The 27,993-nt window shown below is 50.2% G+C and overlaps 1 protein-coding gene across 1 annotated transcript; it reads left to right on the forward strand.

Annotated features, from left to right (window-relative positions):
* Positions 1 to 27,982, forward strand: LOC122367268. Its single transcript, XM_043340226.1, has 10 exons — positions 1 to 103; positions 4,500 to 4,685; positions 10,797 to 11,010; positions 11,956 to 12,145; positions 12,747 to 14,135; positions 14,383 to 14,469; positions 14,780 to 14,944; positions 15,175 to 15,280; positions 18,582 to 19,667; positions 26,878 to 27,982. Exons 2-10 carry the CDS (start codon positions 4,504 to 4,506, stop codon positions 27,041 to 27,043), a joined length of 3,585 nt encoding a protein of 1,194 aa, XP_043196161.1. The 5' UTR covers positions 1 to 103; positions 4,500 to 4,503; the 3' UTR covers positions 27,044 to 27,982.
* The last annotated feature ends 11 nt before the right edge of the window (positions 27,983 to 27,993 follow it).

Genomic DNA, 27,993 nt, shown 5'->3' on the forward strand with positions numbered 1-27,993 from the left:
CTGCGCGCACCACCGGCGGCATGGCGGCCGAGACCGCTCTGTGACCCGACCCGCCCGCCGAGCCGACACGCGCCCCGGTGCACCAGCGCAGCTCTGCAGAACGGTGAGTGGCCCGCAGAAACACAACAATGCTGTACTTTCCATCTGGTAGTAATCTTATCCCCCTAAGAAGTCTTATGTGTGCAGTAGACGCTTCCGTAAGGGTCTCTGTTTTGTTTGGGTGTATGCAAAGGCTGAAGACGTTGGTGATGGTAGCTTTGGTGGTAAAATATGCAAGTTGGTGGCACAATGCAGTCTTTGCCACATCCCGTGAGTTTTTATAACGTTTGAACAGCATTCTTTTAAGAAAATGTCGTCTTTGTCGCCTACGCACGCACATGCGTTGTGACGTCACCGTTCCTCAGTTCATTGACTAGGAAGGGCGGGTTCTATAGGCGGGTCCGGTCTAAATATATTATGACGATACATTGTGGGGCGCTAAATTCATTACCAGTGTGTGTCTTGGCAGCAGAAGGTGGCTAACACTGGTTTATAGCATATACGTGATCGATTACGTTATCGGATCCATTACCACTGTGGCTTGCGGTCATTCATTGATCTTCGGCCCATGAGACGATGCAGAATGGCGGGTGCCTCCAGCGGTAAACGGTATTATGTTTGTCAAGCGTTCCTCGGGGTAATTGTCACCATGCCGCATAGCTTATGCAAATGCTAAGTTTAATGTGACAAAAAGCTCGATATGTTTGTGACTAAGCACTGAAGAAATTCCGTCAACTCTGCATAAATTCTGTAAATATGCATAAATACACAAGTCAAAGGCGGATTATCGATTGCTCCTCTCGTGGCTTGGAGCTATTAAGAGCTGTTGGCGGCACGGTGCAGCAATGTTTGACCTTCAGAATAAGGTGACGTCAATGCCGTGATGCCTGCAATGGCACGCCCAGTGCCAAGTTTCTGAGTAATCAAGCGAATATGTCGGAAGGCACGGACTAGAGGGCAGTCGCTGTGTTCGCTATGCGGATTATTTAGATAATTGTTTTTCGGTGAAGCTCTATCTATGTAGACAATCTAGATTATCTAGTTGACAAAGTTCAAAAGCAGGACTGGTATTGAGCGGATGCAAAGCGCATTCAAAACAAAGTTATTTCCACTGCTTTGGCTAATCTGTGATGACACTCTTTCATTCATCCATAATTAATAATTATACCGCAAAAATGTTTGCCTGAGCTATTTGTTCGCCTACACCATTCACCTACCTTATCCCTTTATTGAGTTGAGGCGTCTTTGTGCCACAGTTAATGGCGCATGACTGCTCTAATACGAGTGCGGCCATTACCTAACTGGAATTTCAATGATGCGATGGCTGGCGGTTAATGGAGGATGGCCAACTCCGCCATTCACCATTGACCGGAGCGCCTCGGAACCAGGAAGCTGATTGTCATACGAGCTGAAAATAGCACATACGTCATTGCTACTCTGCGTAACTTAGCCCGGTTAACTCGTATCAGTGAACGCCGACGATGTCTAAGCATCTGACTTTAGAACCCTGAAGACTCGTCGCCCGTCACTTATATTGTCGTTGCTACAGGCATCGAGCAGTGGGTAACTTTATGAACGTAACTGCTTAGCACACAACTGATGGCGATCATCACGGTGACTATAAATAGCGATCATCAAGTAGAAATCGATCTACTCTGAGTCTAGACAACGATTTGATCTCACAAGAGCTTACAGTTGGTCACACAGCCTGTGCTATTGGCCAAAACAACGAGGAATGTGGGCTTTGTTCTTCAATCATGTGGTATGTACTTACCAGGGCCTTTCATTATTTCGGGATATAAAAATGCTGAGATATAGCCTTCGAGAACTATGATATTTACGGTGAAACGTTTTAACCCTCGCCCCGTTGGGGGGGGGGGGCAATTTGGCCCCCCCTGTGGTTTTTCCTGAATAACAAGAAAACGGCGGCGCGCAGCGCCGCCAAATTTTAAGTACCTTCCCGGGCATCAATTTGACACCTTCACACCAAATTTCAAGTCTTAGGTCACCTTAGGTCAGGAGTTATTGAGGTCAAACTGAGGTCATGTTCGAGCAAAAATGGGCAAAAAACATGCAATCTTGAAACGCTCACCAAATCTACAGTTACCAAGCAATTTCAAAGTTCTTTATATGGGCTAGTAGACAAAAAGTGGCGCTACAAAACTGCTATCTCGGATTTTCAAAATTTTGGGTTTTTGACCCCAAAAATTCAAAAAATTGATTTTTTAAAAGAAAAACTAAAAAAAATCAAAAAAAAATCCGAATTTCGAAAAAAAAACGGAATATTTGTGATATTTCCTGCGCTCTTCTATATACATACCAAATTTTAGATCGATATCTCGTTTTTTGGCCAAGTTATAGCGAAAAAACTGTTCAAAAATGATGACGTCAAATTTTTGAACTCAATTTTTTGCGATTCTAGACCACGTAGGACAAAACAAAGACCACCATTTAACTCCCCGTGACGAGCTGCATTGAATCGATACTCATTTTATGCAAAAATATCAACTTTGAAATTTGACCTATTTTGACCTGACCTGACCTTGACCTGACCTTGACCTGACCTGACCAAAATGTGACCTAAGCTGGCCCGAAAGGCTGCCTGACCCACATAATCGCATTTGTCATGTAAAATGGACCATAAAACATGTATTACACGACACTTTCATATTGTGACCCCCCAGTGACCTGACCTCTGTGACCTGACCTGGTATCAGTGACCTCAAATAGCAAAATATGTGTTTGAAGAACATTTCCCCATCGATGATTTTCAATGAAATGCATTTTACTCGATTTTACAACGCATTTCTTGAAATGCCTGTAAACGGTGAAAATTCGACCTTTGACCTGACCTGTGACGTCGTCGGTTTGACCTAGGTCAATCAAATTGGGTCACAAGGTAGTTCGCTGATAGGGCTATCCAACACCGTTTGCCGCTTGTCGCTAGGTTACGTGGTTCTCGAGATCTTAGGGGGGGGGGGCATTCTGCCCCCCCCCCCCAACAGGGCGCGTTGCTCGGCAGAGCCCAACGGGGCGCGGGTTAACCCTCGCCCGTATTGGTGTTTTTCCAGCCGCGAACCCCTTTGCCGTTTCGCCCCTGATCGAGCTAGAGCTTCGCGGAAAAAACGAGCGTGCTGCCCGTGACGAGAGGAAGCCGATGATACCCAATTTTAAGGTCCTAGGTCATTGGTTGACCTTCCAGGTCAGGTCAATGACCCAAAAGTCGGAAAAATCGGGACCTGTTAGAATGTCGTAAAGTGTGGCTGCTATGAGGTTTTTCGGGGTGCTGATCACGAATATAATGTTAGTTTTGATCACAGATAATGTCTTCATGCATTTAGGCCAGGTAGGGTCAGGTCAGGTCAGGTCAGCCTGTAGGGGTCCTGCCGGGTATTCGTAGTAGGTGTCAACCGCCTCTGACAGCTTCGTAACATGTTACGAAGGCACCAAAACTACTTCGTTAACATTCATATGGTTGTGAAATTCGAATTCAGCTCCAAAAACTGGCCTAGAAACATGTAAAACTCGAAAAAGTGAACCGAGGTCATCAAAGGTCAATGACCTGACCTGACCTTCAGGTGACCTTGACACCCACCCTAATGCATGGGACCAACATCATTTCAGATGTTTGAACGCTTGAAACCACGAAAAGACTGCAAACGCGCCGCCAATGCGAGCCGACATACGCCGAATCGCGATTCCCGCCAAACATGGTCTCGAAAAGTAGGTCACAGGTCAAAGGTCATTTGGGTCAGGGTCATGAAATTTTCAGGGTAGGTGTAAATTGATCAACTCGAGGGTACTGAAAGTTTCGTCGCGATCGGCCGCTTTTTACGCGAGTTATTCGCGAAAAACCGAGGGGAGGGGTCCGTTGGACCCCGCCCCCCCCCCCTATACGGGCGAGGGTTAAGAATGTTTTTTCCCGACCAGCACGTTGACACTCGTACGGGCAATCACCAAACACCTTTACAAAGTTGTCCATGTGACATGTTTTCCAATGAATCGCAAATCAAACCAACAAGGCCTTTCACATGTTTCGTTACATCCTCCAGATACCCTTCTCAGCGTCGGTCCTGGGTTGCAATTTGTTCCCCCAGTTTCCTTTATCGTTAGACCGCGAAGGCGGTTTGCCCTAATACGCTGTTCCCCTCGTGTCCACTCGCTAAAGTTTCCGAGCTGTGCGGTGCAGTCTACCCACTCAGGTCTCGACTACCAGCGCCATCTATGAGCAGATACACTCGGGCGGCGGCCACCGGGGCACGCTGATAAAGCGGACGGGGACAAACCCAACAGCCGGGACGAATTTATCGCAACTGTCCTTTTTGCTTTCTCCTTTTTCATGGGTTACTAGTTCACCACTGTTTCAGTGCCATACGAGCAGAACCAGACCCGGCCTCTCGAGTCGCGACATGCCGTACCCCGCACAACTTCTCAACGAATCTCTCCCTTCTCATTTTCAGTGTAATGACCGAGGCGGTATACAACAACAACGCCAGCCAGCCTCCACTTCAGAAGGTCACCGTCGCGCCGTCCTCGGGCCAGCGCAGTCAGGACAGCTGGTGCCAGCCAGACGTCTCGGGCTACAGCGACCGCTCCATCAACGAGACAGACTTTCTTGGAGATGTAGACTACGAGTGGCTCTGCGGGTGAGTCAGGCCGCAGGCTGGGGCTGGACCGGTGTGGTGGAAGAGAGATAGAGAGAGACTTGCTTTGCTTTGTTTTGTTGGGTTGGTCTCTGTTGGGCATGCTTAGCTGGGTCACGCGATGACAGATAATGGGTAGCGTTGAGATGACTGTTGGGTTGGGACGGTGGTATGGTCATTGGCCAATGCCAGTAGCAGACCATTTGTCGCACCCCCTTGGCTGACTGTCTCATAACCCCTGCAACCATCGAGTCAAGATATAACAGCCGCCGAGGCGGGGGTTTGTTTACTCTGAAATATTTTGTCCTTTTCCTTCTAAAGTTCTTGGTTTCCGTTGACCGTCCAGCTAGGGGTAGGGTTAAGGTCCAACACTAGGGAGAATCGGATGAAGGAGAGGAGAAACCAGAGGGACTTATAATGTATTCTTAAAAAGAGACTCTTATGATGATTGGTATTAAAAGTTGTTAAGCAGTCACAGACGAAGACACACCGAAATAAATCGAGCGGTTCTGACTTCTGATCATGAAACGGTTCGCTTCCTCTGGTACCCCTGGTGGTCGGGGCTGGCATCAAACCTCCTCCCATCGACTCGAGGTGGCACTGGTGTGCACTCTGGACCGTCTCTGGCGCTACTGGTGCAGGTGTGATCTGCTGTGACCTGCGGACGTACTGGTCAGCAGGTTTACTTTAATGCTGCAACTGTCTGTTCATGGCTGAAATGGGGTGACACAAAGAAATAGCGAATAGCCCTGGCCTGTGAAGGCTACTGGGAAGCGTGGTTGTCATTTTTTCGGCGTGGTTGTCATTTTTTCGGCGTGGTAGACAAGAAGGTCAGCATCGAACAAAGGAAAAAGGGTTTCGATGATGATAGCCATATGTAGGAACATAGACCTCTGTATACAGAGGTCTATGGTTGGAACAAACATTATGCTCCTGACTACGAGCCAATATACCAGGGCAATCGATAAGGACAGTTCCAGTAGGAGCGTGCCCCTATGTATACCGGTGACTGCACTGCTGGATGGTCTGTCCTACCATAATCGTATTGAGTCCTTTCCTACAAGTCGATCTCAGTCGCTTTTACGCATCGGTAGCGTCAGACTGTTCGGTGATAACGAATTTTCAGGGCTAATTTACCGAGCCCGTGAGGTCATGAGCTGCTCAGTGCTCTTGAGGTAAAATGTGGCCCCCCTATGTCAACTTGAAGCTGATAAGAAAGAGAGTTGTAGCATCTCTAAATTGAAGCAAACCAGCCTCGTTTTGCTGAAGGATCTACCTCTCTTATTAACTGACGACCTTCCGCATTCCGCATTTTACCTAAGTCTAATAGGGAGCAGACGATCAGCTAGACAACTAGCCAATCAACACTTTTAGTCCAAACTCACTGAAGTTTTTTGTTTGGAATTCGTTCTCGATTACAATGACATGAACAGGCGGAGACAAACTTTGTTTACATACTGAGAAAACAGGCGAAGTGCCACGCCATAAAAGTCTCATACCAGTTACTAAACACTGCTGCAAGGGCAAGCGAAGGCTGCAATACAAGCAAGCGTTTGTGTTTTGCCGTTGCTGTGCGGGAGCACTTGGTTATCTACATATCCAATGGAAGAGTACATGCATGCATGCACGATTGCATACATAGGTGCACATAAGCATACATACAGGGTGGGCCAAAAAAGTGTGTCACTTTTCAGCACTAATTTCTCAAAAGTGGTAAAAGATACAAAGAAGAAACTTTCACAGCTTGAAGAAAATCGTTTGACAAATTATATGATACCCATTTTATGAACAAGTTTCGATCGAACTGATGTTGGCATCATCATGAAAAAAATGGGATCTGTGCGTCTCCTTTTTTATTTCCGCATGTGCTCGAAGTGGGCACCTCCACGCTCAAGGCACATCTGAACGCGCTCCAGGAAGCTGACACCCACCCTCTCCGCGTGGCAGCTGGCACTTCACGTACGTACTACTCGACGCTGAGACGCAGCTCCTCCAGACTTCTGGGCTTGTTGCGGTAGACGCTGTACTTGCAGGCTCCCCAAAACCAGTAGTCCAGCGGGTTAAGGGCAGGATTGTTAGGAGCTCACTGCTTTTCACTTCCCTTGAAGATCACGCGGCGACCGAAGAGCTCTTAGAGCAGCTGCAGCGTCTCTCGGGCCGTGTGCAGTGGCGAGAGACACGGCGAGAGAGGACTCCAGCTTCCTGGAGCGCTTTCAGATGTGCCTTGAGCGTGGAGGTGCCCACTTCGAGCGCGTGCTCAAATAAAAGAGAGACGCACATATCCCATTTTTTGGAATGATGATGGCAACAACAGTTCGATAGGAAATTTTCCATAAAATGGGTATCGTATAATTTGGCAAACGAATTTTTTTTTTAAGTTGTGGAAGTTTCTTCTTCGTATCTTTTACCACGTTAGAGAAATTACTACTGAAAAGTGACACACTTTATAAGCCCACCCTGCACACTAGCATGTGTATTGTGTGTATGTACATACATACCTAAAAACAGGCACACAAGCATGCATGCATGCATTCAGATACCTATGCTTATAACAACCATCCAACAAAATGATTATGAAAACAAACACACGTGTCCATAGCTAAAAAGATGTTTGATTGCTATGCCTACTTAGTACTTAACACGTATATTTAAGTGTTTCGAATAATCGTTAGTTTTTCGCTATAGCACAGGGATAATATTTTCAAATTCTGCATCGCATTAGCTTGTTCGGTCGCATTAATCGTTCAACTTGCATTTTCATGCAAGCAAGGTCGCTGAAATGAGGTTTTCATTGTACATACAGCCCTCAATATCGTGTTACGTGTACTCAAATAATACGCGTATATGAAATTATATCAAGCGATGTCCTCACAGGAATTCACAGATAATTTAGTATACGAGTATATTATACAGCAGACATATTTGCAAGGCTTCAGGTAAGGCATATCAGGGTATCGGGCGGGACAAAGTCTTCGAAGTGCTCGCTTTCTGACTAGCCTTAGACGTTTGCTCAACATGTCACTTCAAATATCCGTTTGGTATACTATACCCAGCATGCAATCTTACACTGGCTAGAGCAGAGCAGTAGCTGCCTGCCCGTCTCATAACGCGGCAAGGGAGAGTTCATTATCATTTCCTAGTGATAACTGATTTGTCAGAACAACATTAAATCATGCAATGCATGTCAGCAGCCAAAAAGGCACGCTGCTAAAGTTAAACACCCCCATATTTAGTCGATGGGAAAAAGTGGGTAGCTAATTGATGCATTATTTACTGATCGTGCTACTGATTGCTGTTATTGATATAAGTTTACTGAGTATATTGAGTTACATAATTACATGTTATGTATAAAAAGTCACAGTGCACAAACGCAAAACATTTATTGTGTCATCCATCCAAGATCGCACGGCTTTCCTGCTCATTAGCTCAATGGAAGATAGACCGCTCATCTTTGCCCGCTGGTCTAACCCATGGGCCGTCTAACCCGCACCCGGTTAACTCACTTATAAGTATCGTCACATGATTGACGATGCTTTTGACGGGAAAATGTAACCAGTATAACGCCTTTTGGGGCGACTAACGGAGCGGGCGAGAGGGTGGGCCTTGCACGTGCGAAATTGCGAGGGGTACCTCCAACTGACTTGTGCACGGCACCCTACTAACCGGTCTCTAGCGATGTGCCAAATTTGGGCACAATCGGCCCAGCCGTTCTCGAGATCTGGAAGCGGCACCCTGCACGTGCGCACGTGCAAAATGGGTCCCAACTGACTTGTGCACGGCACCCTACTAACCGGTCCCTAACTGTGTACCAAATTTGAGCGCATTCGGTCGAGCCGTTCTCGAGATCTGGAAACGACCCCTGCACGTGCGCACGTGCAGCAGCACACCAACTCTGGCACATGGATATGCAGTGCCTAGTGGGTGCCTACCTATATGCCAACTTTCAGCGCAATCGGCCAAGTAGTTACCGAGATATTGCAACAATTACAAAACTGACACCTCTTCGTTTTGCACGTGGCACGTGCGTAAGGGGTCACCCACATGCATCAGGAATAGTCCAATACTTAGTAGAAGGAATGAAGCTACCCTACAAAAATTACCGCATGTAAATCGGTCAAGTGGTTGCTGAGATATAAGCCTCGCAAAAGCGTCCGCACGGCCGGCCGGCCGGCCGCTCATACTCAGAAATTTCCGTTAATCTAAGGAAAGACTCCGCTCGCTTCGCTCGCTCCGTAATAATGCTGAAGCATTGTAATCGTTAAATTAGCAAGACTAACGATTGACTTTTTTAATTACTTTCTATCGTGGGGCATTGGAAACGAAATTCCCATTAGTTTCATTAGCGTTTAAATGTTTATCAAAAGTACAAGTTCATTTATCACTGTCGCAAACCGTTGCTATATCGTCTTCATTTGCTGCGGGCATGACAACTTAGTTCCTATATTTAATGTTTTCTGCTACTGCCCAGTGCCGCCAGAGAAAGGAATTACTTTCGCTTAACAAGGTGTGATTATCATAACCATAGATAACAATCTATGTCATAACCAATACTGACCATTAATAGTCAGTGTGAGAGGTGAGAACCTTCATTATTATAAACATTGTATAACGTCTTTGCCTCTCCCTCCCTTCCTATTCTCCTTCCTTCCTTCCTTTCTCTCTTTGTCTCTCCACACTTTCTCTCTGGCTTCTATTTTTCTTGCGTTATCAAATGAGGGTCACATAAGCCATGCTTTCGAAGCATCGGTAGCCTTATCGCAAAATGCGAGAAAAATCACAAACTATGACACCAAATATGCAGAGAATAATGGTGCATCAACTTCATGGCAAATCTATTATGCGCATTATTCAGCACTGCTGAGTGGCAGGTCGGTGGCAGGTCGGTCTAAGCGCCACATTAGTCGCGGCGCGCCTCAGGGATGGCCCGGAATTAATCCATTCCATGCACGTGGCCCACTAAGCCACGTGAGAATCATGCCCTCATATATCTTGTGCCGGCGGCGGCGGATTAGCGCCTGATCCTCGCCGGGAGCCGTTTGACCCCGACTGAATATTGTTCAATATTCGGCACGGCGTCACCGATAGACTTCGTATCCGGGTCCCCGGCTGACCGGCTGTGACGTCAGCCGGGCGGGGAGTGACGTCACGGCGGCGGCAGCCATCTGCCAAAGGTCGGCGCCCTTTACATATGGTGCCTTGCCCTTTACATGTAAGCAGGAAATTGTGTTTATATGTGGCAGTATTTGATTGGATAGATAATGGTTTAGTTTATTGGAAAGGCGCAGTTGTTTAAATATCAACAGCTTAGGATGAAATTTGTTTGCAAATATTAAACTCATGCTTTGGAATGAAATTGGTCAGTATCAGTAACATTGATGTACGAGCTCGTGCAACCTTATTCACATTGGGCACGCCTTTTTTCTGTACCGTCACTCTAATGCAACCAGCCACAAGCAAAACACTGTTCTATGGCCGTTCTATGGAGAGAAATGAACTTTTATCAGCTTTTTCAGAGAACCACACAGCCCTAGGTATAATCATTCCGACGCATACCAATTATGGTTACTGTCAATTAGTGATTATTTTCCCGGCGGCAATCGCGGTGGGTCTGATTGGTTCCCGATTAGCCACGCGGCTCGTCTGGGGTCCGTGGCCATTAGTGGCTCTCGGGAGTTCCCGATCGGGAGGCAATCACGCGGTCGGTGCTGTTCTTACTACCTCCGTGTACGGTGACCCCAACACCAGGCAGCGGCGGTAGGGGGGAGATGGGAATGGGACAGAGATGCAGCGCCGTGGTGTAGCAACGCGGCCAGCATCTCTTTGCACTGGGCAGTGCACTGCAGTAAGCGACTGACAGAGTTGATACTGCGTGCTCAGCACTGTTGTCTTCCCCGCTGTTGTAACCATATGTTCCCCGCTGTTATGAGTACACCCTCGACTATTCTGACTTCGTGTGCATGCCGCTATTGTGAACCCGTGTGCTCTCCACAATGCTGAACCAGTTTGCTCCTCACTGTTGTATCCACCGATGTGACTGTGTGCATGTGACCCCGTGTATTCCTCTCTAATGTGTCCGCCGCGGTTGTGACCCCGTGCGCTCCCCCTCCGTTTCAGCTACGGCCGCGGGCCGGCTCGGGCGTCTGCGCCTTTCGGCGCCAAAGGGGGCGAGCCGGCCTGTGAGCCACTGGCCGACCCGCTCTACAGCGAGCTCTCCTATCATGTGGACGCCACGCTGGCAGAGGTAGACATGGAGGAATACTACCGCGGCGACATCAACCGCATACTGGAAATATCCGGATACGGAGATCAGGAGGAACTCTACGAGGAGGTGCGACCGGCGGCGCCGCCGCTTTTCGGCCTATTCATCCTGCGGGGATCGCAATATTCTGATATGAATGAGGTGAAAATTGTACGGTTGGAAAAGTCGACTTACTATAAATCACATGAAATCGAATAGCAGACCAAGAGAGGATAAAATCAAATGGCAGATATATCGGTATTGGTGAAACTAAATTCCCTAATGCGGGTATGTGGATAGGAACCAATCCAAGATTGGTACTGTTGTAGCTCACCAGCCTCGACACTTCGTCGAATAAGACATGATAATGTTTATTCAATATCTTGGCGAATAATGATTTTGGGCTCTTGCAATAAGATTGCAAGAGCTTTGCGATCGCAATATGGAGGGCAAATCTTCCGCATCGAAAATCCTCGGCAAATCCCTGGAATATCCACTGCGCCGTCTGGCTCAAATGTCGTGCGGAACAGCCTACCCCGAATCTGTCAGGCGGCAGATTACCCGCAGCGCCGTGGCGAGTCACCGACGCGGTCCCAAAGGAATGACAATCCAACGTGCCGGCAGAGTGTTATATAACAATTAATAAAGCTTGCTGGAAGCTGACAAACCTTGATAAGTGTTCTTGGATGCTTCATCTACATGCTTCAATTACATCACAGTCAGAATTACAAATTCAGCCGAATATTTTGTGTCGAACACAGGAGTTAATCTACTTTCACATAGCAGACAAATTTCCATCAAAATCAAGCTTGCTTTACCCACAACACAGCCAGTAGCGGCGGAACACCCTCAATTAAGGGCGGGGGGGGGGGGGGCACTGCCGACTTTTGGTCCCCTTCTTTCCATGCAACGCCCATAGGGCTAATGTTAAAATGCCAAAATCAAAGGGGGGCACGGTGCCCCGGTGCCCTCCCCGTTCCGCCGCCTATGAACATAGCACAAGACCGCTTATCTATTTTGACGGGATCTTTTCAGGACGAGAAGGAGCACTCGTCGCCGTTGTTCTCCTCGACTCGTGAGCAGCCCGTGTTCAACACCATCTCGATGGACTCCCTCGACTGCTCATCGTATGAGCCAGAGACAATCGCGCGCTCCTGCCGCACCAACATGAACAACTACACGATCGCGTTCGAGGCCAGCATGACGGGCAGCGGCATGGACCACCGTGAGTTTTCTGATCTCGCCGGGAAAAGGGTAGAGTGGGCCGTTCAGTTTCCACAAATATAGAGCGTAGTCGCTATTCAGATATTCGCTTGTTGACATGTCTGGTGTTGGGGATTCGTGAGTCATTTGGGATAATGACGAGCTCGATGGGGACGGGGAAGTATTCTGGGAGCAGGGAAGGCTGTAACGATATGACCTCATTGATGGCACGCTATTATCCTGTGACATGCTAACGTAATGATGTCATTGCCCCCGTAATAGACAGATTTATAAGAGCTAGCTCATAACCCATCGGCATAGCAAACTCATTTATTTTGCAAGCTTCAAGGGTATGAACACTCTTGTTGGAAGTGATAAGTTCCATGTTTTAAAATTCATTTTACACATTCTCTCTTGCCTCATAAGCTCCCATGGCTATCACAGCTATCACGGCCGGTTTACCCACAGTTGATGAGATTACACGTAGGTAGTTAGCACCCGACTGTTACTTGCATAGCTCAATAGCAATCAATCAATGAAGGGTGTAAAAAGAATGCGTCTGTTGTTCAATAATGCAGAATCAAAGCACGACCAATTACGGCGCCGTTGATGTTTGACGCCAGGTCGTGAGCCGTCTGCCGTGGACAATGTGCCGGCCTCTGGCCGCTGTCGGATGTGCCACCACTCGGAGGGCCCGCTGACCACCTGGTCGGAGCAGCGCGCGCGGCCCGCAGCCGCCGCCGACGTCCAGTCCAAGAGCATGCCGGACGCGCTGATGAACGCGCCCATGTCCGGCTCGGTGCTCGTGTACGACGTCAACCAGCGCGAGGCCAGCTCATCGCTGGTGCGGCTGTTCCTGCGCCAGCGGCCCGAGTGCGGCTCCAGCGGCGGTCAGTCCTCCAGCGAGCTGCTGACCGGCCACAGCGACAGCTGCTCCGACTGCCCCATGAAGAGCGAGTCGGAGTCGGAGGCGGGCGGCGAGCGGCCGCCGGCCCGACTCTCGCTGCTCGACCCGGTGCCCACGGCGCCGTACCGCCCGCCCCGGACCGCCCCCGCCGCCGGCAAGATAGACTCATCGTCCAGCGACTCGTCGGGCCGGATCAGGGCGAGTCGGCGAGACGGCGTGCGGCTGGTTCCTCAGCGGGTGGACCACTCGATCCAGACGTCCGTCTCATTGGCCGGCGCTGCCGAGAGGACATCCCCGTCCAGCGGAGGACGCACCTCACTCTACGTCTGCTACCCACACTACTCAATGCCGAACCTGCAGTTCCTGGAGCAGTGTCCGATCCAGGCGTCTGTGCACCTCTGTCCCACGCCTCCTCCCTCGGCACCCACCCGCACCGACGCGGCCGTACGCCGCAAGACGCGCCGGCCGTACTCTTGCAGCGACGCCGAGACTCTGCGGCGAGCCAACCTGTCACACATCCGCGACTGGGGTTCGCTGCGGCTGCTGCTGCCGCGTCAGTTCCAGCAGGTGGTCGACGAGCTCGGCTATGGCTCGTCGGAGGCCGGCACGGCCAGCTCGGCCGGTCGGCTGCACGGCGGGCAGTGCGCATCCGCCTCGGAGGCGGCGGCGCGCCGGCACACCGTCTGTCCTCACACGGACGCGGCGCCCCTCACCGACTCACAGCGGCGCGGCATCCTGCGGCGCGGCGGCGCGGCGCGCTGCGGCGCCTGCGCGGCCGATAAGCGGCTCTCGCTGCAGGAGCCGCTGCAGCAGTGGCTGCACGGAGCGGCCACGTTCGCCGCCAGCAGCGCCAGAGAGCTGGAGAGGATGTCCGCCGCCGGCACGTCGGCGCGCCTCAGCGACTCGGGCGAAGCCAGCCGCTCAAAGCGGGTCAGCTTCTCCGATAGCCACCAGGAGATCGAGCAGGAGCCTTCAACAGGTGACGGGCAGGACGCCAAGATGCGGCTCGTGTTCGGAGAGCGGTCCGAGTGCGTGGTCAAGGCACGCACGCCATCACCTTCGCATCCCAAACGGGTCATCATCGTCGAAAAAGAGAGCTTTAAAGGTACGATGCATGTCTGTGTTGAGTAAATTTTCATTTGAAAATAAAGAAAGGTAGCCCTGACATAGATTCACCATAGAAAGATTCGATTATCATACAATATACATACATGCTATACAAACCATTGTAGCTCTTCGTTCCATTTAATTGCGGTTTTAATGTCTTCAAGCAAAAGGCAATTGCTTTGTAGTCGATGTACACACCGCCATACCATCGTAAGATAGTCAACGGGATGAATGTGTCTCGCCAGGTCTCCTGAAGCCTCTTATCGAGGCTGTGAACGAGATCGTGGCGTACTTCCAGTCCGACTCTTCCTCAAACAAACAGGATGACTCAGGTAAGAACCGATAATAGGGACAGCGGCCGATACAAGAGCAAAATACATTAGGGCAGCGGGCAGTCTACTTCCACACGGAACAATGATTTTACTCGATTTGTATTCTTATTTTTTTATTTTGCAAGGAAAGGCTAACATTGCCAATTTATGAACCGGACACTAATTATATCAACTGAGAGAGGCCTGTTATTACAGGTGTATTTCATGTTGCGATGATTGGTGAACCAAAAAGGAATTACACGAGGCCACAACAGGTGTGAATGAGAAGGAGAATGTCCCTATCATGCCCTCCCCTCCGTCCGTGCCGCAGTGGGCGACAGTAGCGTGCGGCCGGCCGGCGGGTACCTGGTGCTGGACCGGCTCTGCCCAGCGCTCTACTCCATCCTCAGCCACGGCCTGGTCACCTCACTCGACACGGCCTTCGGAGAGGTGCCCAACAGCGGCTGGCGACTCGTCGAGTCCGTCACTTCCCTCGGTGAGTGCCGATGTGATTGATAAGCTAGCTAGCGCAACAATGAAATGTGGAAGACCATTTTGTCTAAATGACAGTGGATAATGTATTCATAAAATAAAAGAATGTTTTTAGCATCAACTTTACATCAACAGGTTTTTATCCGCGGTAGATTTGTTTAGACGTTCTTGCGAATAATATTCCGCCTCGACCATCGCCCGATGTTGTGACACTAACTTGGCATTGGTTTCCAGGAACGTGCCCGCAGGCTCTGCAAGATCTAGTGATGAAGTTAAACAACGAGGAGGGGCTCTCCGAAGGAGTTCTCAAATTCAATGCATTCATATTCGGTCTGCTGAAGTAAGTTTCCTGAGCCCTGAACTCACCCCGCGCCGTTACATTTTCCGAAAATATTTATCGGCCGTTTCGGAATATTTCCTGATTCAGTGAACATAATGTCAATGGCATGCTTCTCGATGCAACACTCCATTGACCTATGGATGCCAGGAACAATAACGAAACCCATCAGCTAGCAACCTTCTTCGATAGTCGCATGTCATCACTGCAGTCGGTGCCACGCTGTGCAACTGTCCTCGCCGGGCCAGCGCGCTCCAGTGCCTCTCACACACCCCTGGGATCCTCTGCCGCGTGTGCCATTCAATCATGGCGCGCGACACCGAGCGGGGCCGCTTCAATACGATCGACCCACGTGTCAGTGCTGTCATAGCTGTCCGAACAGCCGGCGGTAACGGCTCTCCTATCTCCTGATTACCAGCGAGACCAGTTGTAAAGCGACGCCGATACTTAGTCAGGTAGACAGAGCGGCTCGTGCACCAGTCGAATCTAATCGAGAGGCGATGTGAACACGGAATACGTTCACTTTCACGGCAGGGCGGTCGCATAGGCCCGATTCCTGTTTACACGGAGTGGCAATGCGGTACCTAGCATCGCCGGACCGAAGGCTTGAAAAGAAAAAGAAAAAATGAGCTGAGAAATTAAAGCAAATGTATAAAAAGAAACGCCCGCACTCCGGCCGCCGACAATGACAACGCAAACGCCGCGGAAAAAGCAAAAAACGCGCAGCCGAATATCTGCGATCAAATAACAGCCCCTGTTTCCACGGTGCAACTGCAGCGTGATCCGATGTTTTCAAAACAGTTGGTGGCTGTATATCATTTATCAAATCTTAATGAGAGTTTGAAAATATTGGAGTTTTGGAACGGTTTAATGGTACAAAACACAAGTAGCAGGACCATTATAACATTACGATGCTTTTAACAGAAATAGGAGCAAAACTCACTAAACGGGCAAGTTTTCAAGATGCAAGGACACACATACCCATCAATCGGAAAACTATGCGTAGGACAATAAAACTATGCGTAGAATACAACTATGCTGCAACGGACAATTTTAAAAGTTGAAAGTTTAACCTTGTTGTCGGATGGATCACGTTTATATCAATGCGTCGCTTGGAAATCGCTTAAGCTGGATAATGCTCGAGCTCAAGCTGGCTTGGTATCATTCGTTCCATGCTCGGAAAATAAGATGGCACAAAAGTCTATGGGTGAAAATGGGCGTGTTGCTTTCGTTTTCCCGTTCGAGGATCCAAGTGCAATCATTCCGAAATCGTGTGGTCGGATAGGCAAGCATAAAACTTTATGTTTATGTCACAACATAGAACTGATCCGATTATTACAGTGCTTGCGTAAGGATTATTTTGGTGCAGTGCTTTGTTCCGAGGTAATTAGCCTTCCGGAAGTTAATTTTGAGTACGAGTTGGAATTAAAATCATATGTGACACGAAGACGATTAAAATCGCGGTAGTGGGCTATAACAGGAGCTCGAACTACTCGAAACGGCTAAGGTCAAAACTAGGTCGTTCTGAATCAGTAAAGGGCAGGGACAGATTGACTGTGGTATTCTCAGACACTGTTGTTAGTTATAATATTTTAACATTACATTATAGCTCGAGAGCCTGTGGGCCTAAAGCCACTGTCTGTCTATGAACCCGTGTTATGCAGAGGTGACCTTTTCAATGACAATATTATTACCAGTAAAACGCCTTTTGGGCGAAGAACGAGCGAGCGAGATAGTGAGCCCTGCACGTGCGGAAGGGCGAGAGGGTACTTCCAACGGACTTGCGCAAAACACCCTTCAAACCGGTCGATAGCCGTGTGCCAAATTTGAACGCAATCGGCCCAGCCGTTCTTGAGATCTGGAAGCGGCATTCTGCACGTGCGCACGTGCAAACGGGGTCCAAACTGACTTTTGCACGGCACCCTACTAACTGGTCTCCAACCGTGTACCAAATTTGAGCGCAATCGGCCCAGCCGTTCTCGAGATCTGGAAGCGCCCCCTGCACGTGCGCACGTGCAGTAGCACCTTAACCGCAACACATGGGAATGCATTGCCTGGTGGGTGCCTACCTGTATGCCAAGTTTCAGCGAAATCGCCCCAGTAATTACCGAGTTATTAAAATGGGAACAAATTTGACACCTCTTATTGTTGTATTTTGCACGTGCACTGGGGGTGACCCACATGCATCGAGAGTATCCTGTTTTTGGTAGAAGGGATGATGCTACCCTACAAAAATTACCGCAAGTCAATCGCCCAAGCGGCTGCTGAGATATGAGCCTCTCAAAATCACTACTTTTGCAAAACAGCTTGAACACCCTTGAGTTTTCACGTGGCACGTGCCACGACGGTCAATGAGGTGTATCAAAAGTAGTCAATTACGGGGTAGAAGGGATGGGGCTACCCAGCAAAAAAGACCACAGGCCAATCGGTCCAGCGGTTGCTGAGATATAAGCCTCTCAAAAGCGTTACAGGCCGGGCCGGGCCGGGCCGGGCCGGGCCGCTCATACTGTACTGAGATTTTTCCGTTATATTGAAAAGACTTCGCTTCGCTCGCTGCGCTCGCTCGCTCGTAATCACACCGTCTACACGCACACGGCTAGCATCATAACACTAGTGTGCCCGACAAATGCACTATGCCGTTCGCCGTACACTAGCGATGCTTTTTCGAGCCTGGCTTTCAGTTAGCATCGGTTAACGATCTCCTTCGGCTGGTTTCGGTGACATCGTATCACCATATAGTTTTATTATCGTCACGCAATGAGAGCCGCCCTCGACTCCCAGCAAAATTAGCCCCAAGCCGGGCCGGGGTTCTGTCTGACAGCACGTGTGCTGGTATGCTGGAAAACTCACGACGCCTGAACGACACTAAAATGACCATTGTTTAAACATTTTTCCGCTTGAAAACTAATTTTATGTCAGCTTGTTAGTCTAACTACTTATTAAATAGGACCATGAGACAAACCAGCGCCCACAGTCGCCTTGTAAGCGACTTTCAAAAGCATAGTAACCAGCACCTAACTGTAGCCAGAGAAAAGGTCTTGTAGCACAAACTAGCCACCCATCCCACCCTCGCCGGCTCCCAGGAGCCGGTGTATGACGCTTCCGTCTGTTCCCCGACAGCACCCAGTCGCAGGTCTTATAGCACAAACTAGCCACCCATCCCACCCTCGCCGGCTCCCAGGAGCCGGTGTCTGACGGTTCCGTCTGTTCCCCGACAGCACCCAGTAGCTGGACTCATGGTTCTCCTATCTGCGCACCCGGGAGTCGGTGGTGGTGTCTGACGGTCCCGTCTGTACCCCGACAGCACCCAGTCGCTGGACTCGTGGTTCTCCTATCTGCGCACCCGGGAGTCGGTGGTGCGCAAACACTACTCGCCCGAGGCGCTGCTTTACCACGCCAACTGCGCGGCGCGCGCCGAGTACGACACGCTGCTCCTACAGCTGCAGCGGCTGGCGCAGCTCTCGTTCCGCATCGACCTGCTGTTCGAGAGCCGCATGCTGTACCAGAGCCTGGGCAGGCTGGGCCGCCGGCTGGAGGGTCTGGCCGGCAGCTGGAGCCGCGCGGAGGGCGGAGCGCGCCGCAGGCCGCGGCTCGGACGACCGCGCAGCACGGTGGACGCTGTGGACGGCGGCCAGGAGACGCGAACAGACAAAAAACGGTGGAGCGGTCTGGATCTGAGCTCCAAGCTGCTGCAGGCGCTGGACGCGATTCTGTCGGAGAGCGTGGCCAACGACAACGATAACGATCGAGACGACTACGACGACGACAACGAGCTGAACGAGGTGGACGAGGAGGAGGAAGAGGACGAAGACGTGGAGATGGAGGGAGAGAAGCCGAAGCCGCGGACGCCGCCGCCGCCCGCCGCCAAGACGCCCCCGCCGAGCAGCGAGCCCAAACGGAAGCCGGCGGCGGCCAGCCGACTGCGGGCCGGCGCCGAGGCCGCCCCCGCGCCGAAGTCCGGGCTACCGACTCCACGCACCAACAAGGACAAGTTCCACAAGCTGCAGCAGCAATGGGAGAAGATGGCCAAGGGCCAGACGCCGTCGTCAAAGCGCGAGTCGCGCATCCCTCGGCCGGTGTCCGCCGGGCGGACCGCCGCCGCTGACGGCCCCGTCCCCAGGAGGCCGTCCCAGATCCCCAAACCGTCGTCTGCGGCCGGTGGAGACGCCAGCGGGACGCTGAGGCGGCGTCTGGGTCGGTGTGAGCCCTCGGCCGGAGCCGGCGGGCCCGCCTCGGCGCGCCTGCTCAGCCCCAAGCAGGAGAAGGACGAGGAGAACCGCGCAAAGGGCTCGAGCCGCGCCTCGTCGGCCGGCGCCCGGCAGCGGCAGCGACAGCGGGCAGCCGTCGAACACGACTCGTCGCCCGCCGACGGAAAACAGCCAACGAAAAGGTCAGTCAGCCGGAGCAACGGGTCAACCAGTCGAACATTGTGCCTTGTTTACGACGAACGTCTCGTGTGTTTTCGGGAGAACTGCCAATTATACCACTATGCCAAACACCTAAAATAGAAAGCGCATTAAATTATACACAGTCTTGAAGTCTAATGATAATCTACCAGTATAACGCCTTTTGGGGCGACTAACGGAGCGAGCGAGAGGGTGAGCCTTGCACGTGCGAAATTTCGAGGGGATACCTCCAACTGACTTGTGCACGGCACCCTACTAACCGGTCTCTAGCGATGTGCCAAATTTGAGCACAATCGGCCCAGCCGTTCTCGAGATCTGGAAGCGGTACCCTGCACGTGCGCACGTGCAAAATGGATCCCAACTGACTTGTGCACGGCACCCTACTAACTGGTCCCTAACCGTGTACCAAATTTGAGCGCCATCGGTCCAGCCGTTCTCGAGATCTGGAAACGACCCCTGCACGTGCGCACGTGCAGCAGCACCCCAACTCTGGCACATGGATATGCAGTGCCTAGTAGATGCCTACCTACATGCCAACTTTCAGCGCAATCGGCCAAGTAGTTACCGAGATATTGCAACAATTACAAAACTGACACCTCTTCGTTTTGCACGTGGCACGTGCATAAGGGGTCACCCACATGCATCGGGAATAGTCCAATACTTGGCAGTGGCGGCGCCACGAATTTTCGCCAGTGGGGGCAAGCTTGAGACTGACCCGACTGTTGTCTGATAACGCCGATCTGCAAAATCCATGAGCACCTTGTCCCTAGATGTTGTCATTCAAAATTATTTTGGTTTCAGGTTTCATGCATAGGCGTATTGAGTTTAACCATTAACCCTCGCGGGCCCGGAAGGGGGGGGGGCGTTTTTCGCCTCCCCCTGGCGAATATTTGCGATACCTCACGAACGCTTAGGGATAGAAAGACGAAACTTGCTGTACCTTATCCCCCATTAATTTGACATCTTTTGAAGCAAAAAATTTGAACCTAGCCTCCTTGATAATGTCTCAGGGCCGATTTTTTAGGCTCCTGCACGGCAAACTTCGGCGTCACAGACGTGAACTTCAACCAGCTGCCAAAAATTGAGTTTTAGAGATAAAGACAAATAACGAGCACGGTTGTGTAGCATTTGACCTAGAAAAAAAATACTTAAGTAACTTTGGTGACCTGAGGTCAGAGGTCAGGGCAACGACCCCGAGCTGGGGTTTAGTTTCTTTTTTTTTCGCAAATAACTTCAACAAAAATGGTCCTGGAGCTACGGCAGTGGTACCTTCGCATTAGCCTTGTCGAGACGCGTCGAATGACATATATATTGTTTGGAAAAGGTCAAGTTTTATGTTGACCTCATGTGACCTCGAATGACATTTGGTTGATTTTTTACACATGGAAGGTCATTTGTGATGATTTCGTAGCTGCTGATCACGATTCTGGGCCTCTGGCATCCATTTTGCTGTAAGCATTCATTTAGAGCCTCAGTATGGCAAAACATGTCTTAATTATTATGCCTGACTTGAATAGTGAAATAGCCTCTAGCAAGGATAGGTACTCTCTTGTGACTTTGACCTTGTAGCAGCCTTGTATCGTAAGCTAAAGCACAAATAGGGGTCCGCTAAGCTTGAAAACATATCAAAACATCTCGGAATTTAGTATACAAGATATAAGAAAAAGTGCAAAGTTTGTGGTCAATTTTGAGCATGATCGTGACCTTGCATTCGAATGTTATGCACATCATCGGAATCCACGGATTCTCTTCTTTTGTTCAACATCCCTTTTAGCCGATTTTATGCACCATGCCGTCCTCTGGAACACGTACTTTGAGACCACTACATAAATGCCGGTTTTTGCCTTTGACCTTGAATTCTGACCTTGAAAACTGACCTAAGGTCAAAAAGTTTAGGTGCTTTAGAATCTTCTCATAGATACTTTTCGTTTGGTACCATTTTTGTTTCCGTAGCTGCCTTATTAACAGAGTTAAACGGGGGGGAGGGCTACCCCGGGCTGCGGTGGTTAGGATTACCCCCGGACCCGGCCGAAATAAAACTATAAAACTAGATTGCGAGACACAAACCTGTGAAAACGTTATGTTGTTCGTTGAGATGTAAAATGGTGTGTTCCTCAAAACTATGGTCAGTACCTATTTCTCCTTTTCCCCGTAGTACGTATATATGTGCGATTCTCTCACATACGATTGATATAGGTACGAGAATAAGCTCCATAAGGGCGACCCACATACAATTCCAGATAACCCGGGATATACCGGGTGGCCCAAAAAAAACGTTCCGAACTTTGGAGGCCTATATCTCAAATTCTAGTGCAAATAACGAGCCAAAATTTTCATCAAGTTTGCGTCACTTCTTTGCGCATTGGTATGCCAAATTATAACACTGTACTATCATTTTCAAGCCAGCAATCTTATGTTGGATTAAGTAAGACATTTTTGCTTTTTTTGCCGTTGTTGAACGGTAGTAATGATTGGCTTAGACGTACCATGTTAGGAAAAAATAGAAAAAATAGAATACGTGAATGATACCAGCACGTGTGTTGTTATTTTTAATATTTTTGTCCCACTTATGTACTAAATATCCAAATACTAAGCCAAAATTGTGTTAATGGATGCCATTCGTTTCAACACAAGTTCTGTTTCGAGCAAAAGGAGTGACACGGTGCATGGGTTACAGCTGATCGCCCTCCTTTCAAGATCAAATAGTAAAACGACCGAATAAGGATAAATGCTAGAGGGAATGTGTCACCCTGAGGCCTGAACCATCAATGAGACTATAGTGCCAGTAGCAGTCATGGCTGCAGGCCGTGGTGCCGAGATGGAAGTGGCCCGTTCACTGACATTTTTAGTAAACATCTGAGCAAAAAAAGTGATTTTTACATGGCATGCTAGAAACACGAACCGTTTAAAAAGTAATCAACCGAATAACATAAATATCATACCATTTACTGAAAATATATGCCGCATTGACTATTGGAAGTTTCAAGGTTGTATCTTTATCACTTTCTGAGAAATATTGATTTAAAATTGGGAACGTTTTTTCTGGGCCACCCGGTACCTACATACCTATCACATTTTGTCATACCTCTCTGAGCTCAGTCTCAGTCTAAGGGTTCCCAAAAGAGGGTGATCTCTTCTCTGGCCGACTTTTGATAAACTGCTTCTCAATCTCCTCGAGATCAAGCTCGAGGGCAGCCTTTTGGTGAATGAAAATGAGCAGGAGAATGAGTGGGAGTAGGAGATATGCGACAGACCGTCCGAGAACGAACGTTCTGCTGACGCACTTGATACGAGGACCGTCAAAACAGGCGTACTATTATAACCGCCTATAATGAATGTTGCACCGGTCTTCTGTTCCCATACATCAGCCAAATTTTGTGGGGGCAAAAACATAGTCTTGCCCCCACGGCCTCCTGCCAGTGGGGGCAGTCTGCCCCCACTGCCCCCACGGTGGCGCCGCCCTTGATACTTGGTAGAAGGAATGATGCTACCCTACAAAAATTACCGCATGTAAATCGGTCAAGTGGTTGCTGAGATATAAGCCTCGCAAAAGCGTCCGCACGGCCGGCCGGCCGGCCAGCCGCTCATACTCAGAAATTTCCGTTAATCTAAGGAAAGACTCCGCTCGCTTCGCTCGCTCCGTAATAAACTCAATTAGCAAACTTGGTAATTAAATGAGCTGGCAAGTGACCGCTAAGCACATCAGCTTTCCCAGCAGTGACATGAGTCACATGATATGTCAATGTAAATTGTGAAATCTGCAGAGGACACAAGCGTACGAGTGAACATACCTACCAATATAACGCCTTTTGGGGCGACTAACGGAGCGAGCGAGAGGGTGGGCCTTGCACGTGCAAAATTGCGAGGGGGTACCTCCAACTGACTTGTGCACGGCACCCTACTAACCGGTCTCTAGCGATGTGCCAAATTTGGGCACAATCGGCCCAGCCGTTCTCGAGATCTGGAAGCGGCACCCTGCACGTGCGCACGTGCAAAATGGGTCCCAACTGACTTGCGCACGGCATCCTACTAACCGGTCCCTAACTGTGTACCAAATTTGAGCGCAATCGGTCCAGCCGTTCTCGAGATCTGGAAACGACCCCTGCACGTGCGCACGTGCAGCAGCACCCCAACTCTGGCACATGAATATGCAGTGCCTAGTGGGTGCCTACCTACATGCTAACTTTCAGCGCAATCGGCCAAGTAGTTACCGATATATTGCAACAATTACAAAACTGACACCTCTTCGTTTTGCACGTTGCACGTGCATAAGGGGTCACCCACATGCATCGGGAATAGTCCAATACTTGGTAGAAGGAATGAAGCTACCCTACAAAAATTACCGCATGTAAATCGGTCAAGTGGTTGCTGAGATATAAGCCTCGCAAAAGCGTCCGCACGGCCGGCCGGCCGCTCATACTCAGAAATTTCCGTTAATCTAAGGAAAGACTACGCTCGCTTCGCTCGCTCCGTAATTACGAGCGAGCGAGCGCAGCGAGCGAAGTGAGTCTTTTCAATATAACGGAAAAATCTCAGTATGAGCGGCCCGGCCCGGCCCGGCCTGTAACGCTTTTGAGAGGCCTATATCTCAGCAACCGCCGCGCTGGACCGATTGGCCTGCGGTCTTTTTTGTCGGGTACCCCATCTCTTCTACCCCGTAATTGACTACTTTTGATACATCTCAGTGACCGTCGTGGCACGTGCCACGTGAAAAGTCAAGGGTGTTCAAGCTGTTTTGCAAAAGTAGTGATTTTGAGAGGCTCATATCTAAGCAACCGCTTGGGCGATTGACTTGCGGTAATTTTTGTAGGGTAGCAGCATCCCTTCTACCCAAAATAGGATACCCTCGATGCATGTGGGTCACCCCCAGTGCACGTGCAAAATACAACAATAAGAGGTGCCAAATTTGTTCCCATTCCAGTAACTCGGTAATTACTGGGGCGATTTCGCTGAAACTTGGCATACAGGTAGGCACCCACCAGGCAATGCATTCCCATGTGTTGCGGTTAGGGTGCTACTGCACGTGCGCACGTGCAGGGGGCGTTTCCAGATCTCGAGAACGGCTGGCCCGATTGCGCTCAAATTTGGTACACGGTTGGGGACCAGTTAGTAGGGTGCCGTGCAAAAGTCATTTTGGACCCCGTTTGCACGTGCGCACGTGCAGAATGCCGCTTCCAGATCTCAGGAACGGCTGGGCCGATTGCGTTCAAATTTGGCACACCGCTAGCGACCAGTTAGAAGGGTGCTTTGCGTAAGCCCGTTGGAAGCATCCTCTCGCCCTTCCGCACGTGCAGGGCTCACTATCTCGCTCGCTCGTTCTTCGCCCAAAAGGCGTTTTACTGGTCATATGGCATTTCTAAATAATGCTGCGTAATTCGTAGGTATGCGATTTACATTATTACGCATGAGAAAATATTGTTTGTTGTCTCTATCCATATCAAAATGCTTTGATGATTTATAAAACACTACAGCAAAAATCATTTCACGTCCTCCACATCTGAACAGGGTGAGAGATGCCAGATATACGCTTTTCAATCCTTAAATATTATCTTTGCCTGCGGTGCCTCGTATTATATTTTTTTAATTCAATCACAATCCTAATCCATGAGTTGAGAAGCGCCCAAAATAACAAACGTAATAGCAATATCAGCCGATGGGACATGAGGAAGTTAGTTTTCCCGTCTAAAGTTAGACCAGTTTGTGGCGCTGGGCGGTTTAATCCTCCCAGATTGGATGAACTCCGGTATTTGCATTTTGCTTCGCACTCTAGTGCGTCTGAATACCGACGTCCAGGATTGTAGTTTTAAAGGTAGCTTCAACAACTTTACAGAGGCACGTAATCGTATTGAAACCACTGTCAAAATATGGTCGGTCTGGCTCAGAGCCGAGACCGCCAGCAGCCAGATAATATTTTGTCCTTGTAAAATCAAAGCAGAAGCAATCATTAATGACATGAAATATCTGAATATCTTACTAACGAAAGGCCTACTTTACAATGCAAATAAAGTCGTTTCTAGCACACCATATTGCAAAATTTGCTGTTTTATTTACATCAAGTGAAGATCGATAACTTTTTTTCTGATAGGCCATACCCCATTGTCCACTGTCAGTTATGTTATGGATCTGTCCTCACTCGACAGGCTATGGTGGACTATGTAGCACGTAGTTTAAGGAACTTCTTTTAAACGTTCATCATACGAGTCATTGGGCTAATCATTATCGAAAACTGTTCATGAAGTGAGATTGGTGAGCTCATCTGGAGAGGATTCCACTAAACGTAAACAACACGTCTTTGTCATTATCTGATGGAGCGTGCTAAGGATTGAAACAGGCAGTAATAAATCGATGCCTCGTTTTAAAGCAAGTTCCCCGTGGTTGTTTGGCGATAGTGCGGTAATATACTAGTTACCAGCAAGGATATCAGCACGGAGCAGATATTTGAGCTCGTAGGTCAGCACCGTTCATTGCCACAGAGCCATGCAGTAAAGTCAAGTCCAGGGGACCGTGTGACCCCTGACAGTGTCGGCTGAACCCTGCGACCAGTACCAGTTCGACGACCTTTCTGCCCAAGGCTTCGCTAAGTTACCTGACTTCTGCACACCTCACTGACCTTCGCAGAGTCTGCTGACCTCTGCTGGCTTCTGTGGACCTCTGTTGCTTTACTTTGACCTGTGATTGCCTTCTGTTGACAACTGATGATCCTCTTTTAACTTTCGTCAACATTTTTAGCGTATGTTGACCTCTATTGTCCTCTACTGACCCCCGTTGACCTCTGTTCGGACAGGGTGCGCTCTCTGGCGCACTACCACGCCTCGGACTGACTCCTATTGTCCTCTACTGACTCCTGTTGACCTCTGTTCGGACAGGGTGCGCTCTCTGGCGCACTACCACGCCTCGGACTGACTCCTATTGTCCTCTACTGACCCCTGTTGACCTCTGTTCGGACAGGGTGCGCTCTCTGGCGCACTACCACGCCTCGGACTGACTCCTATTGTCCTCTACTGACTCCTGTTGACCTCTGTTCGGACAGGGTGCGCTCTCTGGCGCACTACCACGCCTCGGACTGACTCCTATTGTCCTCTACTGACCCCCGTTGACCTCTGTTCGGACAGGGTGCTCTCTCTGGCGCACTACCACGCCTCGGACTGACTCCTATTGTCCTCTACTGACCCCTGTTGACCTCTGTTCCGACAGGGTGCGCTCTCTGGCGCACTACCACGCCTCGGACCGCAGCTACCTATCCTACAACCGGCACGACGCCATGAGCGTGGTCGGCGTCGTCGACAAGGACTGGCTGCTCTGCGCGCGCAACGAGCGCGTCGGCCTCGTCGCCCGCAAGAACGTGCTGGACGTGCTGTAGGCGGCGCGCGCGACTCGCCGGGCGCTCCCGGTCACTCCTGTGGGCGCTGAGTGCCGCGGAGTGGCCGGGACGAGCCCCTGCGGTGTGCCGCCGGCCGCGCCCAGCGGACACTCCGGCCGCTCTCCGCCGCCGGCGCCGAGCCGCCAGGACGAGTCCGACAGGGCGACGGCGGCCAGGTTCAAACCTCGTGGCCAAAGCTTCTCTCCGTGTGCGCTGTGTCGAGGGCGGGGTGCGCGCTGCGCTGCCGTCTCCGTGGTCCCGTGTCGAGTGTGTGTGTCTGTTTCTGGCCTCTGTGACGGGGGGCGGCTCCGACGCGGCTGGGCTGAGTATGACGTGTGGTGATGTCACCGGTACGCCCACTGACGTCGGTGAGAGGCGGACTGAGTCGCGGCGACGGATGGCTCGGTCGGTGGTCGCGCGTTTCGTTCCCTCACGGCCGGAGCGATATACGAGCTCCGGCGCATCGTAGAGCGTAGCTAGGTGCCCAGCTGGCGGCGGCCTCTCTTCATCGTGCGATCGAGCGCGGGGGAGGACGGGAGACTTTTCCCACACAGCCGCGGCGGCACCGGGGCCCACTGTGCAATCCGCCGGCTCGGCCGGTCTCGCAGTTTTGTTTTGTAGCGCGGCGTCACTTACCTGACGTCGCAGTGATCTCCTGCATTACGTACTCACCGACACGGATCTCAGTGGATCTCGGATCTCAGTGGATCTCGACTGTCCCCGCCCCCATTATGGTCCGTTTCTCTGTAACACCTCCCCCGGTCTCACTGTATAACGAGCCGCCAGGTAGTCACCCGATCTCCGCATATCTTCACGACTGCGCTCCACTTTATTTTATGCCGTTCCAAGTGCAATCGATAGAAAATACATATACATTTCAAAGCATAACCAAATGGTGGTGTTTACATTGATCGGTGATTTTAAAAGTGAGCTTAAAACGGCGATAAGCA

Source organism: Amphibalanus amphitrite, unplaced genomic scaffold (genome assembly GCF_019059575.1).
Source record: "Amphibalanus amphitrite isolate SeventyFive unplaced genomic scaffold, NRLGWU_Aamphi_draft 000031F_arrow, whole genome shotgun sequence".
NCBI classification, from domain to species: domain Eukaryota; kingdom Metazoa; phylum Arthropoda; class Thecostraca; order Balanomorpha; family Balanidae; genus Amphibalanus; species Amphibalanus amphitrite.